The 18,166-nt window shown below is 32.7% G+C and overlaps 1 protein-coding gene and 2 long non-coding RNA genes across 4 annotated transcripts; all 3 read left to right on the plus strand.

The window, feature by feature from the left end:
- Positions 1-819: 819 nt before the first annotated feature.
- Positions 820-3,503, plus strand: LOC128178086 (fucolectin-1-like). 2 transcript variants are annotated; one of them, XM_052845097.1, is made up of 4 exons: positions 820-1,337; positions 2,340-2,376; positions 2,845-3,057; positions 3,211-3,503. In XM_052845097.1, exons 1-4 carry the CDS (start codon positions 1,014-1,016, stop codon positions 3,423-3,425), a joined length of 789 nt encoding a protein of 262 aa, XP_052701057.1. In that variant the 5' UTR covers positions 820-1,013; the 3' UTR covers positions 3,426-3,503. The 2 variants fall into 2 exon arrangements, with proteins under 2 accessions (XP_052701057.1, XP_052701056.1); XM_052845096.1 differs by having other exon boundaries at positions 825-1,358; positions 3,211-3,502.
- Positions 3,504-11,301: 7,798 nt separating this feature from the next.
- LOC128178607 (uncharacterized) lies at positions 11,302-11,744 on the plus strand. Its single transcript, XR_008242974.1, has 3 exons — positions 11,302-11,427; positions 11,526-11,565; positions 11,664-11,744. It is a non-coding gene; the product is annotated as an uncharacterized LOC128178607 (long non-coding RNA).
- A 219-nt stretch (positions 11,745-11,963) lies between these two features.
- Positions 11,964-13,781, plus strand: LOC128178608 (uncharacterized). Its single transcript, XR_008242975.1, has 3 exons — positions 11,964-12,040; positions 12,143-12,355; positions 13,715-13,781. It is a non-coding gene; the product is annotated as an uncharacterized LOC128178608 (long non-coding RNA).
- The last annotated feature ends 4,385 nt before the right edge of the window (positions 13,782-18,166 follow it).

An 18,166-nucleotide genomic window follows, 5' to 3' on the forward strand; every position in this document is an offset into this window, starting at 1 on the left:
TTATGTAGACTTTTTATTTATAATGTTTTCGCTTTTGAAAATCTATTGTCCAAGAAAAAAACGCTATAATTGCTGTACTTAAACGTTATTTAACAATCCTTGCAAACACTGAAATACTTCAGGGTTAAATTCAGATCCTACAAATGAGTTATTCTTGAGTTTTATTTGTGCTTAAAACTCCCTTTCCATTACTGTAAAATGAAAATTCAACTGGGATAATTTAATCAAAATTTTTAAAAGACTCTTTGATTTTGATCTTCTAAAGAAAAGAATTTCTGTCACAAACAACATGTGTAAGATAGAATACATATCTGTAGGTTTTTCCCGCGCGCACTGGTTCTTTGAGCTCGCTTCGCTCGCTATAAGTGTTATTATAACAAAATTTGATACATGTTCGTATATCAGTAAAATCTTTTTAGGTTATGAAAGCTACTAGTATATGAGATAATTTGGAAGACTATTATTTAAGAACTGATTTTTTTAGATATACAAACATATTAATTTATCGATATAATAATGTTTTAATATTGAGAGTTTTACATACAATTGTGATTTACCAAAAACATCCAGACGACAGAGAAAGAATTTGTCAACAGGCAACTAAATAACAGGTAATGAAAAATTCAGAAAGAATAAACGAAAAGGAAGTGCACACAATTTAATGTAACAGAATCAATATAGTTGCACTGAATTTTGTCATGCATTGTTTCTCATAACAATTTAACTATCATATTGCGTATTTCCTTATCCAAGAAGTACAAACAGATCGAGTATTGTGCAGGTACTCATGGGAAAAGAAAACATTCACATAATAACTGGTAATTTTAAAATATTCATTATCGTAGGATAATGGCATATTTCAAAGAAAGGATAATGAAAATATTTATCTATGCATTATTTAAAGGTGAGTTACATTGTCTCATTAAAACATATTCATGAACGTGTGGTTACTGTATGTCACAACATTACAGACGACGGCAAAACCAGTAAGTTCGGTGAACATTCTGTGAAATATGCGGCTTATGTTTTTGTCTACGCTTAATTGGTATATAGGATCGACGTACTCAAAAGAAATTGAGCTACAACAATGTACAACATTGAACTTAAACATTAAAGCCAGTGTGGAACTAATTGAGGAAAAAGCGTATCCATTATGGACTAACGACTATGAAACATATGGTGCTGCGTTGTATCACTGTTTTCCGAGATGTGAAAAAGACGAGCGGTGCGTTGGGATAGAGCTTTGTAGAATACGACCTGGCAATTCTCGATGCAGAGGATGCTGTGAATGGTTTGTTAATCCCCACGAAGGAGTGCCGGCTTTGAAAACATCCGAAGTATGCAGATATATTGAGCTGGTATGTGTAGACTTGTGTCCCTGAATAAAAAAATCTTAATTATTTGCTCTGCAACTTCTTTTTTCAAATTTATAACCTTAAAATAGCCCGTTTAATTTCTTTAAAAATTACTCCTTATTAAGGTAATGGTCCATACCCCACTGATAAATAAAATGCGTGCAGAATTTTTTCAAAATTTTTTAACGTGTATCTGAGGATATGTTGTAAATACCTCAGAATTCAAACGATGCTCATTCAAAATTATGGAACATTTTCGAGATTTTTCCTTAGAAACGCTCCCTCTAGTTTATCAGGTTTCAATACACGGCTAAAAATGTTATGTCTATGGGGTTTTTGTATGGCAACAGACCCGGATGATAACGTTAATAAAGAGTGTGAGGTTTTTGAGTGACTACCGAATGGAGAAAAGATGTCAACATTCCCCATTATAAATATCCGTAAGAAATCAGTTTTGTTTACTGCGAATTTTTCCTCGTGAAAAATGATAATGTGTAAATGAAATTATCTTGGATATTTTTCAATTGCACATTTTCACATGTCTGATATTTTTTAAAATCGTCAAAATTTGCTGCATATATATCTTGGTACAGATTTAAGGTACATTTACCCACATTGTTACTTTGTTTTATCGATTTGTCTCATTAAATTCGACACACTGGCAGTATTTGACGTCAGAAAGAAAATATAATATGAGCCAGTGTATGAGTAAAGGAGTCTTGTGACATAACGTCACAATGCAGAGTAAACGTCATAGACGGATCACGAATTGCGACAGAGCACTATAAATTGTTCAAAAATGAACATGTTTACTAAAACAATAAATGAATGATGATATAAAATTTTATACTATGACAAATGTTTTATAATAAAACATTTAAAATTATAAAACAATAAATGAATGATGATATAAAATCTTATACTATGACAATTGTTTTATAATAATCGATAATGTAATCCCTGCTTTTCATTTCATTCCAATAGGACAACAAAAATTATATTGCCGAAAATGGATCTAATGGTAAATATATGTTTATCCTTTGTACATTGATTTAACTACAAAGTTTCGATAATCATTATACATAACAAAGAAAGATATTACAAATTGTTAAATCATAATGAAGAAATACTATAAAAATTTCAAAATTCTACAGAAAAAAAATCCCAAATTAGCCTATAAAAATCGCTTTTTGGCCATTCTCATCGAAAAATAAATCATTTAGTTAAATGTAACCAATTCCTTTTATCGCCACAAATACTTCAGTTTCTCTTTTACATGTAATGCATTTCATATTTTACCGTTTTCAACCATTCTTCAAGTTGAATAGCATGTGTACATGTAATATTCGAATAAGGTTTGTAGAGAACGAATTTGGTGGTACTCCTTATATTTTGACAGTATTTTTGAATGTGTATACTATAATGCACATGTTTAAGTACAATTGTATCAATTGTTTAAACTTAAAGGAAGTTTCTTTCTTCCAATAAGTGGCATTGAACGCATCCACAACAGCGAGCTCCATATACGTGTTCGATTCTACACCTTTGTCACCCTCTAAAGCTGTAGATGGTGTAACCAGTTGTCCGGGCCCGACGTATATTTTCAGTTCGACATTTGAAGCTGATCCATGGCTGGAGATAAATCTTCAAAGAGTTATAACGATATGGAGAATAATCGTTCACACAAGACAGGACTGTTGTGGTAAGGTAACTCCTGCATTTACAAAGCTTGAATGACAAGACGTGACTCAGCTTTATTTGTATAATCCCCGTGGTTGTTCTTTAAAACGAAGTTGTTAGATATATCATAATATATGCAAGAAACGCAATTTTATTGAAAACTTTTGTTTTGTAGCGGGCCGTTCGGTAAATTTTTATATCACGTACGGTGGTAACGGCCAGAACAACAGCTGTGGGTTTTTTCCTGGTCCGTTGCCAAACAGTGGAGACGTTGTGCTGTTTCAATGTCCACCGAACGCTAGGGGAAGTTCTGTAAATTTAATGATCCAATCCAAGCCAGGAGAGACCAATGTGTTAAGTGTCTGTGAAGTTGAAATTCTTACATTATAATGAAATGATGAAATATAAAAATAATAAATCCAATAATTCAAATATTAAAGTAAAATATGAATATGAATCCAGTTTGTTTTATAAATGTTCTAGCTGTTCATAAACAACAAAACTTGTTCATTTAGTCTATAGTGAAGAATTTCTCGAGGGGGGGGGGTCTCAATAACTGTATTTAAATTTTATTTTTCGTATTGATTATTTATATATAATCATCGTGAGTGTTTGATTGATTTAACCATCATTTTTTCCAAAAGAAAAGCATCAATATTGCACAAATTGAGACGGAGAACACGGCACGTGCATGTTCGTTTAAAGAATACAAAAATTATCTATGTTCCAACAAGAGACAGAAATTTATTAGGTCAGAAATCAGGTCATCATTATACTAGTGTACAAATTTTCAATTCTTAAAAAGGGCAAATACCGCAAAATTCGGTAATAAAAGTGTACTATTCAAGGGGCTTACTATTGTAGTGATTTGATCCCCCCCCCTTTGTTATTTTATTTTTAGCATATCCTTTAATGTTGCAGATGTATAATAAGTGTACATATGGAGAGGAATATTTGTACTTATAGCGGTATAGATTGATAATGAACCTTAATAACTTACTTTCGTATCATTCAATCATTGTTGACATGTGTTACATTCATACATGTGTACTTTCGTTTTTGCACTTCCGGAGTTTACCTTACTTTGTATGAAGAATTATGAAGTGTTCCGAATGTGAGTTTTATCGATTTCTCTGTTTATGCGGGAAATATAAAGTCTTTGTAAAATAGTTCGAGAGTGTATACGAGATTTTTGGGAACAAAACAAATATTTTACATGATAATGTTATGTGTTGTTTTGTTATTTTTTTTAGACGAGAATCGACGAGATTTTTATAATTGAACTCTGTATGTAGATTTTCTGTAATGATTTCTATTGATATCACGTGATTTATACAGACTCCGTGTTTTTTTGTGTAATTCTATGTTTCGCTCGTGCGATGTATGGAATTCTGTTTTTGGGGATATAAAAGCCAGAAAAAATCCGTAACTCGCTCTCTTTGGGTTTTCTCTCATTCTGGAGACGACGTAAGTCGTTGTTTTTATTTTATTATTGTTTAGGCTGCATCTTTATTTTTGAAATGGAGTTTTATTGATTTTCGTGTCAAGATTTTTTATTTACGTTTGATGAGTGAAAGGGATTCTAGTTATTTATTTAGCTAAATTTTGAGACTTTGATCAGTTTAGTTTTTAAAGAAAGTTACACGTAGATTTGGCAGATTCTATTTTATTTATTAAGTTAACTTTGTTGGGAAATCTGGATTTTTTTAAAAGGTTTACCTTATATTTCTAAAACTGTGCTACATTTTTGGGGTGATTATGGATATCTATGATGAATTTTAGTTCGTATAGTGTTTGTTGAAATTTGAACTTGATGATTGTCTCAAGTAATTTCGGCAGTTAGTAATTATTCTTAGTAGTGTTTATTTGAAGCATGGGGAACTTCTCAAGAGTGATTTTTCCTCTAGAATTTGAAGGATGATTTTCCCCTGAGAATTCATTGTATGTTTTAATTAACTTTATTGTTCACTGAATTTAACGGGTGATAACCCCATATATTCATTTTATGTAAAACTTGAAATATTGCCTATGGTGAACTATCCCAAGTTGTTCCCCTTTAATTGTGTTATATTAGCAAGTCAATCTCGTTGTTTACGCGTTTTCTTTTGTGTCGTGTTTTACGTATGAGTGAATTCCTCAGCGAGTTGTTTGCATTTAACTTGTTATATTTGTTCAAATGAATAAATTTGTTAACTTTCTGAATTTGTGGTACTGGAACAGACCAAATGACATTAAAATGGAATTGGGGTAATAAAATCACTCACATCTATAGCTTGCGTGGTCATATTAGCAAATTTCCTGTAATTCGGTTAAAACGGGAGCACTCTTCAAGAAGTTTATCAACAACCAGAATCCCATAATCTTTCCTTCCTATGTGGTCAGTCAGAGGTCGTGGGATAGAACAATTGACATTCTAAGGAAAGTAGGTTTACAAATCCGTTAACATGCTGACCAAATTAGCTAATTTCTGAATTGAATACTACTATCTATTCAAGGGCAGGTTAACATCCACGGTTCAATCGATTGACTTTCATCTTTAGTCAGAGAGCGACCCAGAACAAACCAGTGATTCTGATTTTCGATCGTAATTATTTGCCAATCTACAGTAATTGGCAATGATGCTCAATTAAAATGTTTTATTATTTTTTTCATAAATTATCACTCTTTTGAGTTTAATATAGTAGTATATTAAATATTATGTATTTGATGTTAATGATCAATGACTTTTCAATAGGTAATGATTAATCGTAAATGTAGCCTTATAATATAGCCGATGACATAAGAACCAACTCAAGCTTTAATTTTCCTTTAGAGCTTACATTTCTGTCTTCTTACTATCTGATATAATTAAAAGCATGACACAGGCTTTTCATGAAACATTAAAACCAGTTAGAAGGTACTCTGTTATCTTTCTAACATTTTTAGCTTAATATATTAACTTCAACACATTTTCTAGCTTTTACTATCTATCGAAGCTAAAAATGTATTGTATTAGTCTTAGCACAATCGGTCATTTTACTCCTAGATCAAGAGACAAAATAACATCGCGAATTTCACTGAAATGGTAACCTTCCTTAAGTTTTAAAACAGTAAGAGAAAGTCCATACTATATTTGTATTAAAATATTGTGTTGTTTGAAGCTTTTTCAGATAACCCAAGGTATACACTTTAAATGAAAATCTTTAAATGTACGCCGCAGCGATGCCGAGTACAAACCGTGTTATTAACATTCATACATGAACCTTTTTTGAATATTTAAAGGGGCATAGTCACGATTTTGGTCATATTTTATTTTTCTGTTTTAATTATTTACAATGCTTTATGAATGCATTTCTAATGATCAAATGAAATTTCGGTGCCCGTCGATGAGTTTTAAGCAATTCTTCGTCTTGTAAAACAAGGCTCGTGCCGTGTTTTTGTTTAGATAGGTTCAATATACCAGTAAAAAATCTTTTCAAGATGATTTGTCTATATTCTTATTCATTTGAAGCATAAATAAACAGTTCCTAACGATTAACACATTCATTTTCGGTTTTGGTTGCCTATTAAAAATGCATGCGCGGATCTAGAGGGGGGGTCGGGGGGGGGGGGGGGGGGTCCCGACCCCCCCTGGAAAATGAAAATTTATTAAATTTACATAGTAAAATTATCGCGAAAATATGCCTCGGACCCCCCCTGGCAAACACAATTATCCTTCGGACCCCCCCCCTGGAAAAATTTTCTGGATCCGCGCATGAAATGCCTTACTAAAGCATTTTAAACATTAAAATCGAAAAATAATTTTTGACCAAAATCGTGACCATGCCCCTTTAACGAAATTTCTAATTCCAATTCGAATTTTGATCGGGCAAATTCTGATATACCATTTAAAGTAATACAAGTTGCTGTCCTTTAAAAAATGACTACAACACGTGGACCATTTGCATGTGTTTCCAACGAAAACGTGAAAGCCTTAAGATTATCAGAGATTCCACTGACTCTAGCCTCCTGTGTTACAACGCCCTTTGAAAAATTACGCACTTTGAAAAAAAATTTCTAAGTGCGTTAATATTGGGACCAAGTCAACGCACTTTGAAAAAAAATATTTTTAAAATTTTTTTTCAAAGTGCGTTTATATCGTCGATATTAACACACTTTAAAAAAAATTGTTCAGGGTTAAGTAAAAATAATTAATACTCTTATATACGATAAATGATTGTTTTAACCTTGTGTAGCTTAATTTAAAAAAGAAGCTATTGCATTCTCAGCTAACTTGATAAACAGTTTGTAGATGAGAACTTTTTTTCTCATAAGACAATATCGACAATTTACATACAAAGAACAATTCGGGAGATTTGAATAATCCAAATATGACATAAACTTCATCGCCTAACAACTGCATTTTTCTATTTTGAGTATGCAGCAAATTTACTTCTTATCTGGTATATTGAGCTATGCAAGAACGAATGTGATTTGTATATATTAATAATGGAGATCAATATATAACATATTTCAACTGGCTTATTGCATGTGTTTGTAAACAAACATAATATGATAAAAGGATACATTAGTTATGTTCATCAAAAACAATATGATCTTTTAGAAGATCAGTACGAGAAAAAAAACACATCCTAATGCTCATTTAAAGTTTATAATAATTTAATGTTTGTTAATGTAATTTCTTTTTTATTTTGAAGTGGTTTATTTGATAAAAAAAAAACAATAACAGAATGTTATAACTCGTATAGATTCTTTAACATACCAATGGATAAATTATTGTTTGGCCAGCTCGTTTTTTCAACATCACTCTTATGTATAATTTACAACTGAGGCATATTTCTTTTTTCCGCTCTAAAGCGTTTTAGTTGCTGAATATCATATGTTTTGGAAGAAAAAATGAGGGAGGGGTCCTTCTTCCTTTAATCAAGTAAATGCATGATGCACTGGTGATTGACTGGTATCTTTGGTTAACTCCCACCCCGACCCCCACCCCACCCCCATTCTCAAATACGGTAAATTAAAGATTCATCAGTGTTAACAAATCATCATACTATCAACAAATTAGAAATTCAACTCCCGAATTTTTTTCAAAGTGCGTTAAGAGTGTCGATACTAAAAAATGTTGATGTACCATCTTAACGCACTTTGAAAAAAGTTTTCAAAGTGGGTTAACTTGGTCCAAAATTTAATGCACTTTGAAAAAAAATTTCAAAGTGCGTTGATTTGGTCCCAAATTTAACGCACTTTGAATTTTTTTTTCAAAATGCGTAATTTTTTAAAAGTGCGTTGCCACACCCCTGCTTTTAGCCACTAAACTTGTACGTTGTATTACGTATGTGTATAGCCCTGACTTTTTATCTCAGAATTTAAAGGGTTCATACTTCTAAGATAATTATGATATAATATCTATTAATGAAGTTTGCATGTATACTATCAGGCATTCGGCGAATTCTACTATTTGCGCACACATTACGATTTGCACTACTTTGTTAACTATGCAGACAGCTTAGTGTAAATTAATTTCATATTTTGATGCATTTTTCTTGAGATTTAAACTTTTATACAGTGACATAATTATTCAATCATACTTAAATGCTTAAAAAATTTTAATAGGGAAGTACTCTAGCATCGCCTACTATAAGCAGTCTAGACGGACTCCCAAAACGGAGTCAATGGAAGTGAATTTCTGCAAGCATTTTGGACTCCGTTTTGGGAGTCTACGCATGCGCACTGGTACAAAATATGGCGATTTTTCGATGAAAACATGGGGTCAACAAGAAATCGTCTTGCAAAGTGCTGCATGTGTTGGCAGACTTCTAACATGTTTTAAAAGACCCAGGATATAATTTACTATCGATCGTATTTGCACAAAATAGGGGTTTATTTGCACTTAAGAAAGTTATTTCTCTTCGAAGTTGGACGTTTGGATGATGCTTAAAAAGTGATATTTTTGTGTTTTTCACGGAATTTAATCGTTAATAAAAGGTAAATTGCATTAAATTTTACTTCTTTTGTATTGTGTTACAATTTAAAATCACCAAACATACAAATTGATAAGTGCGTAAACGAAAAAAGCTTCGATTACTAACAAAAACTGGTTGCTCTAGCGATGATTAAAAACGTCTTTTTGGTAATTAAAAAATAGGATTGGTTGTTTAGAAGCCCAGAAAATGAAACAAATTGTTACTCTAGATACAACAACTCTTTATATTGAACTGATAATTATCATCAAAACAATTATAATCGCTCGCGGCATTTTCGATGTTAGAAAACCATGTTAAATACATAATTATTCAAGATGATTGAATAATTTAGCATGAAAAAGATTAAAATGAGACTATACTTTTAACAAACAAGCGTTCAATTTATTCCAAAACAATCGCAACTTCTCGGGCCTTTCCGGCAGGCTCGGAAAAACACCTCGAATGTATTAACATCACCGGATGTAAGAATTTTATACAAAATGGAGTCGCTTCCCATTAAAATAAGTATCGGCTAGACAGTCTTGTATGTCGCTTCTGTGTTGTATTTTAGTGTATATCGTTTACTTTAATGAAGTATAGCTCACATCTCAACAGATCATGAAATGTTTTGTATTTATATCAAGTTCTATAAAAAAAAAAAAAAAGGGGGGGGGGGGTTGTCATGGATGCCTAGGTAAGACATTCGAGGTGTTTTTCCGAGCCTGCCAGAAAGGCCCGAGAAGTTGCGATTGATTCCAAAACAGTTTTAGATGTGTGTGATCGAAGTTATGGGTGAATTTTTCATTTTAAAAATTAATCTTACGTAATACAAGTAAACGGTTATGAATATATGACATTAATATGACACATAAACGTTCAGAAATGTTTTTGAAAGTTTAGAATTATTTTTTGTCGTGTTTTTGGCCAATTTTACAATTTAACTCGCACGTTGTTTACATTAGAAACGCCATTTTACCGCAATGCATGATGGAGCCAAAGACTCCGTTTTGGGAGTTAACTCCGTTTTGGGAGTCCCGTCTACACTGATAAAGGTAAAGTTAAGTTACACGTGTATTCGGAAAACAACATAACATTGCAAATTATGGTATTTGATGCATGTTGAAGTTTCGGCATAAAATTAACTTATTTCATAATACTGACAGTTCATACCACATGCCGATCATTTCTTTAAAAGAAATACTTTGTTTCTATACTGTTCATCGACAACTTTACAATTACAGCGCCTTTGAAGGAACTTGTGTGCATATGGCATGGAATCCCGATCCCGATTCAGATAAACGTGTGCTAGCCTGGTTCCCTGAGCTACCCATTACGCAAAGGAACCAGGCTAGCTCATGCGCAGGCTGAATTTTCCCCATAGCATCCGGCTTAACCTCGCTTGTATATTTTCTGCGTGGACCACGCAACAATGCTCATTGGAAGCGCGGTGCATTGTTTGACATTACATGTACTTTTGTATTAAGCCTTGTAAGTTGCCCAACTGCTTATTCGTTACAGTGATTTGATAACAGCTTTCCCTGGAATTTACCGGCCAGGATCCCCTGTTATAGTGACTTGTAACTTACTCAAATACGGACAAAAAACTGTTCATTTAGCTCTAGGAAGAAATGGAGTAAACGTACTTCAAAATTCCTCAGTTGTAACATATGGCAAGTATTAAAAATCATAGTAACGGGACACCGATATATAACTTTTATTGCGTTACGAAAGTATAATGTATAATGCAGGTTTCTCCTTTTTTTAGGAACGCCGAATCATGTGATGATAAATGTAAGTATATTAATTTATATTCTCACATTTGACGAACTGTAATGTAATAATACTTATTTATACAATTTTATTTCAATTCAGGTACCATTAAGCGTATCATCATCAGATATTACGGAGGCAAAACTCAAGTTCAGTGGGGGGTCAATTAAGTCATCTATTAAGTTTGACTCTACCACGTCCGTAGCTCTCATACAGACAGACAGAGGGATGTATGCCGAAAAAGAGGACGGTTGTTTTTTACTTTAGTACAATGAAAATTAAGAAAGTTTGATTTTTATGAATGCTAAATTTATTATGATATAATTTGATTGAACTAACATTTTTTTTTTTTTTTTTTTTTTTTACATTTTTAGTAAAATTACGAGTGGTTGTGCTCCTTCCAAGTTTAAAACCTTACACAGGGCTGTTCAACATAGAAATATTTGTACGAATGTGTTTGTTTTGTTGATTACAGTAATATTTTATACATTCCTTGCTGTCTATTCAGAATGTTGATATGAATGAACGACGGGCATTTAAATTGAATTTTTTAGGATGGTAAAAACAAGACAGTTAAGCAATGGTTAGATGTTCGAGGAAAAAAAGGAGTATACAGCAGGAATTTCCAAATACCCCAAAACTCAAATAATGGACATTGGCGTATAGTTGTTGAAATCATGGTACTAGAGGTTTTCAAAAAAATTAAATTTAATTTCTGCGTTAATATCAGTTTATTAATAAAAGTTGAATATTATACTTGTAGTTTTAATTTCTTTAGAAAAGAAAAACTGAGAAAGAATTTGAAGTCCGTAAATATGGTGAGTCTTACAATTATTTTGATTATTTACATTTTACTAGCTACTTCATTTTTCATGTTGATTGCAATGAAAAATTGAGTTCCTATTTTCCTCAACAGTGGTTCCAAAATTCAAGGTGCAAATTAACTGTCCAACCTTTTATACCAGATCAACAAGAAATCTCAGATGCAAAATTAAAGCTAGGTTTGCTCTCTCTCTCTCTCTCTCTCTCTCTCTCTCTCTCTCTCTCTCTCTCTCTCTCTCTCTCTCTCTCTCTCTCTCTCTCTCTCTCTCTCTAACAATGCAGTGCAATTGGTAACCTGACTGAAGACAAATAAAAAAGCAATTAACAGCAAGGAAATTAAACTCATGGTTTAAATTTAAACTGTCCAAACTTAGGTACTTTTTTGGAAAACCAGTTTCCGGCGTTATTCGTCTTCAGTATGTGACGAAAATTAGGAATACCAATCTTTTCTTAAGCGACGACGCTGCGGATGTAAGTAATTATTATTTATGATGATGATTTTTTCACGGGTTCTTGAGTTTATGATTTTTTAAATATAATCCAAATGGAACAAAATTGAAATGTTTCTTACAGATTACTGGAGAATTTACTAAGTCAACACCATTAAAATCGAGCACAATAATATACGAAAATGATATAGAGGTCGTTGCTAAAGTCAGCGACCCCTCAACAGGAAGCACCGTTATTAATTCCGTTATTGTTAAACTCAAACGTGATGGAAAAATGAAGTGGACTTTAGAACCAAAGCGGAACGATTTTCAACCTGGTTTGCCATTCGTAACGTTTGTAAGCAAATGATATACATGCATTATCTAGTTTTTAAATTACTTTTATTATACATATAATTTGTATAATTAAGATGATCATCTGCTATCCATTTGTCTGTCGTCGGTCGTCGTGTGTTGGTATTAATCCTTAAATAGACATGTTTAGCTTCACATCTTTGCTCCAAAATTAGTGAGTTCATCTTTATATTAAAAATTATAGTTTCCGTAAGAAAAATTCCTACAAGTATGGGGCATATCATTATCTACACTATCATCAACAACATTTCCTTCTGTGTACCATCAAACTTTTTTCCACATTGTCATTTTACACTCCTTATTAACCTGATAACATAACCATGATCATTAACCGATATCACTACACCACATCAACCAAAATGTCACGAATTGTGCGATCTTTGTAATACTGTTCGAAATGCGAATACGACAGTATCTATTTAGCTATTATAATACAGCCATTCTCACGACAGACCCATTCCCTTGCTTCACAAATAGCAAACTTCAACCAAAGGAATCAAATGAAATAAAAAAAAAATATATTATTTGGATAGGAAACTATAATTTTCTTTATTCCAATAAAAGTCATGCACCTTTCCAGATGGGGAGAGGAAACAAATAAATCTTCTCTAGAATCAATCAAATAGCTATAGTTTTATAATTGTCAACGATTGCTAAAACTTCCAAAAATATTGCACATTAAAATGGGTTGAAACCATGATTCCCGAGGACAGGGTCCTTATGGTGGATTAAACGACATTTTAAGAATTAATATGAAACACATTCGAACAATATAAAATTTATGAAAATGGAAGCAATGTAGGTGGTTTAGATTGTATTAGCATGATTCTATAAATGGGGATATACATCTGATATGAACATGTAGAATTATTAAATAAATCGATCAAGAAAAAGAAATCGTGATACATTTCAGCATTGAATGCTTATTTTTGGATGTCGTCGGTCCTAAAACACACCAAGCGGTGCAGACAGATTTAATACCGCGCGTTAGTTAAAAATCGATGGTTTAAAAAGATAGACAATTTAATGTGTTGGTAAAATTCAACTTTCTTTTTTTTTAAGCAGGTATGTAATTTTGTAAAATGATAAATGGGACCCGAGAAAGGATTACATATTTAAGTTTTACAAAAAGTGTAATGGAGAATTTTTTACAAGTACAATACGATACTTAAGATATAAAAAATCAAAAATCTTTTTGACTAAAAATCAAAGTCTTACAATACAAATGATAAACAAAAAAGGAAATACAAAAAAAATACACTAAAAAAGAAATAACGTTTATTAATGCGAGCCATGTGGCCCACGGGCCTCTTTGTTATCTTTATCATCATCATCATTCCAGCTCAAGTTTCAGAACTTAAAAACGTCTACAATGCCTGTAAAAGTCAAAATTATCGAAAAGAAACTAAAGACCTGCCACCATGTGTATGAATACGTCATTTTTACCAATCAATGGATATCCACGTCGTTAAATGTCGATAACCAAGGCTATGGGAAATTATCTCTGACACCTTCGAACTATGCCTCTGAACTGAATATAATGGTAAGTACTTATCCGTAAAAATAATTGTTTATGTACATCAGCAAGTTAGACAAAAGAAAAATGTCGTAGCATAGTTATATGTACCAACTACAATGTAGATATAATTGGATCGTGTAGATATCAGCCCTGTCAGTTTCAATAGTGTTATGAATCACAATCAATTTTCTTAAGAAATAGAGGGGAAAGTACCCAGTAGATGTAAATATCGTTAAAAGATGTCATATCTAATACTGGAAGGTTGATAATGCGTAAGTTACACAAGGTGTCCAAGTAGCACAGTGCTCATCACCGCAACGACCCAAGTTCGATCTCCATATGGACAGTGGTTGTATGTGAAAGGGTATGATGGTCGCCTGCTTGGACACGTGGTTTAGCTCTAAGTATCCCGGCTTCTTCCGACATCAATTACTCACCCCCTCCCCCAACCTCGCGCTGACACTCGTGCCACCGAGAGATATTAATATAAGTTGTAAAACTAAATTTTAAATAAAACTATTTGTATTTCGCATTCTATCGTAAATTAACAGCTGTATTAAGAACACGGACTGCATGGAGTGACGCCAGAAATAACTTACAAATGGTTGAGGTATAAAATTATTATCTATAAATGGAAGAATTTGCTTTGTGAAACGTACACAACAAATATCAATAATTAACGTACATTTTATTAACTCATTGACAATTATATGTAACAGGGATATTTGGAGAGAGAGAGAGAGAGAGAGAGAGAGAGAGAGAGAGAGAGAGACAGAGAGAGAGGTTTATACGTACAATGAGAGTAGCGATCCTTGTATTTTTCAACATAGTAAATGCTCTCTACTTTCATACCGACAAAATTCACCGAAAGTCTTAGACAATAAAGGTTACAAAAACATATTTCTTATTATTAAGGTTATAGATCTATTTCGATTGAATTTAAATCGTTCCAAGTATTCACGTTGAAATGAAGTAGATTTCGCGACTGTAAGTGATAAAGCCTTTATTCAAGTTTCATTATCTGATAAGTTTTCAGGTAAGAATATCAACGATATATGAATTAGAATTTGTTAAAGAAAATGTGTGGGTTTTTTTTCTTTTTAGACCTATCATGGCGCTGACAAGGCATCGGAAACATTGTATGCTTCCAGAAGAAACAGAGGACTTGTTATACTTCCTAGGAATCCTTATAGTGTGGTAATTTCCTTTATATATATATATATATATATATATATATATATATATATATATATATATATATATATATATATATATATATATATATATATATATATATATATAATGCTGCATTAAACAGCACTTTTGCGATATTGAAAGACCATATTATTTTAAATCATAATAAGTCATCAAATAGAACTTTCTGAAAAAATGTAACAGATTATTAATTGGAATTAAATAAGAACTAGGTGTTCAATATAAGAAGAAACAGTAATTTGTTGACCATCCAGCCTTATTGAGAATACCATAATCGATTGAAATTTAAAAATATTCTTTAATATTTCAGATTGGGGATGTTGCTAGTTTTGATATTACTACGAAGAAACGAATTACAGGCCCTCTCTGGTATATTGTAAGTAATGCAACTGGCAGTGGTAGTTAGTTGATTAAGTAAATACTTAGTAAAGAGGCTACATTACTTACTAGGATAATAATAGAATGTACCTTAACCACAATTGGCACGTACAGGAGCAGAAGCGACAAAATATTCGTGCGAACGAAAAAATTGAATATGGTCCGTAAACTGTTGCCAAAATAATTGCATATGAAAAAGTAGTCGTACGAAACTCGCACGATTCAAAGCAACCGTTGTGCGATGTAAACGTATTGACACTTGCGATGTTTCTTGCGTCTATATGCAACTGTTGTACAATAAACGCGAGTGATGTAAGATATTACGATAAGATCGCACGAAAGACCAGATGATCGGACGATTGAACGTGCGCCAATACGATAGGATGAGCGGCTTTCGTCCGATCATGCGTTTCATCGCACTAATGATCATACGAGTCAGAGGGGGTATAAACCGGTATAAACCGCCCGATTGTGAAGCTCTTCAGTAGAAATATTAAAGTGTAAGAAAAGATAACGCCAAAGAAGATTTACAAAAGCAACAGTCAAAATCAAGGTCAATTGTGGCCTGAAACCGATATGCTTATACAGTGTATACTTTACAAGGAACACTCACCCCGATTCGGCGACTTGGCGAATTTCAATGTCTCATATTATCTCTCTTTTACCACAATATTATTGGGACGAATTCAAGACGAGGCAAAACCATATTTAGAAGCGAAAATAACATGGGCCAAAAATAGCCCTGTATCCAGTTTATACCTAGTGGCGGCAAAGCATGGAATCTGAAACCGATAAATCTTGCAATGATAGTAAAACGTTGCAAGTATACATGAGACACGTTGAGCAACAGTCTCATGGTCGCAAAAACAGCTGCGATTTATCATTGAATTGACATTACACAAATACCAGCTGGAACTGGTTCTCTGTATGAATTCAAAATTGAAATACGGCTTTTTTTGTTTGGGTTTTTTTTGGGGGGGGGGGGGGAGAGGCATTTTCAGAGAAATTGTATGGATTATTTTTACTGTTTGAATTCACTGATAATCAGAGCATAATAGAAATATATTTTTTTTTAAACCGTCAAGAAAAGTCAGGTTTCATACTGAGTCAATGGGCTTGTACATGTAGAAAAGAATATGTGTATTTACCACTCGCTGTTGATATATTGATATAATGCAATTTGTATTGATTCTACTCTGAAATATAACTCATTATCTCCTGTAGATTTTAAAAGGAATTTTTCCATTATTTCATTTATCAAAAGCTATGCGCATGTGCTAACCTTTATTAGGGCTACACCATGTCCCATGATCTTTTTATAAGCACCAACTAGGGATCATGCTGACCGACCGCTCATATCTTAAAAAATAGCAAGATCAAGGTACATGTAACCTTTGTATTTACCAAAAGTTGTAGAGTTATTGAATGGAGAAAACAAAACAAAATGCTATTTTTTTTACAATATCCGTGAGGTTTACTAAATTTTTGATGACGGAAAGTCAGTAACATCTAAATCACGTTCTAGAATTTCCACGGCGAAACTCAAACTGGCTCTTTCACAAAACGCACATCTTTCACTCAAACGTTCATTTAACCAAATCAAAGAATTATAATATCTCACACCGGTGACTCTTTGATGGGAGAAATGAGTGAGACGTACATTAATTTTAAAGCTATACACGCAATATAGAAACACAAATTGTTTTGCTTTTAATAAAAATGATGAAAGCTGAAAAAAATGTCGAGTCATATGAAATAACACTTTCCACCAAGTATTGCAAAATAAATCATTCGACATGTATTAACAAAAAAATTAGTTTCAGAATCCGATGCCTTTTTATGAATATGGATGAAGAAAGAGCGAAATCAAACTTATTGCGCATGTCTGTGGGAAATCGAGTGGTTGCAATTGTTATTGTTTGCTTAATGACATTTGTTAGGATTGTGTATAATTATACTTAACAATTGTTGATTTGAAATATAAATATGTATTATTTAAGCATTGAATGCTTATTTCTGGATGTCGTCGGTCCTATAATACACTAAGGCAGTGCAGTCTAGTTGCTTATAGTTACATACATTTATTGATGTTTTTTTGCATGAAGTATTCGTGCTTCCGCGACTCAATACATAGTGCCAGAATTCTGTTGAGAAAAATCTTTTTTTTATTAACGAATAGATATGATTTAACGATTATTTTTCATAAGTACATGTCAAATTAGTTATATGACTTTGAACGTATATTTTTTTTTTACTATAATAAATATATTCAAAACGCGCGATGACGTTCATATTTGTGTTCATGCGCCGTAATTAAGTAATAATACATGTATTTGTACAGAAACTGAACGTCGAATATTTCCAGAGCAAACATATAAGAAAATATTCACCGAAGGTTAATTTCTAGGTCTTGTACGGTTTTCATTCAAGATACCTTTTCTCTTGCCTGTTTTAAATAGAATAACACCCGCACAAACTAGAAACATGTTCCAGGAAAGTACATACATGTAAGACCCTTATAGATCACCCACTTCGTTTCTGTCTTGATTTCTTCGTTCTCGTACGCGTAAATAGGATCAATTTACGCTTTACAAAATATTACCCATTCTCATTTAAAACAATATAGCATATGTTAACCCTCCACCCTTAAGTTAGTATACTGCGCTTTGATCGTCTTTCATA

The sequence above is a fragment of the Crassostrea angulata genome, chromosome 3, assembly GCF_025612915.1.
Source record: "Crassostrea angulata isolate pt1a10 chromosome 3, ASM2561291v2, whole genome shotgun sequence".
Taxonomy (NCBI): domain Eukaryota; kingdom Metazoa; phylum Mollusca; class Bivalvia; order Ostreida; family Ostreidae; genus Magallana; species Magallana angulata.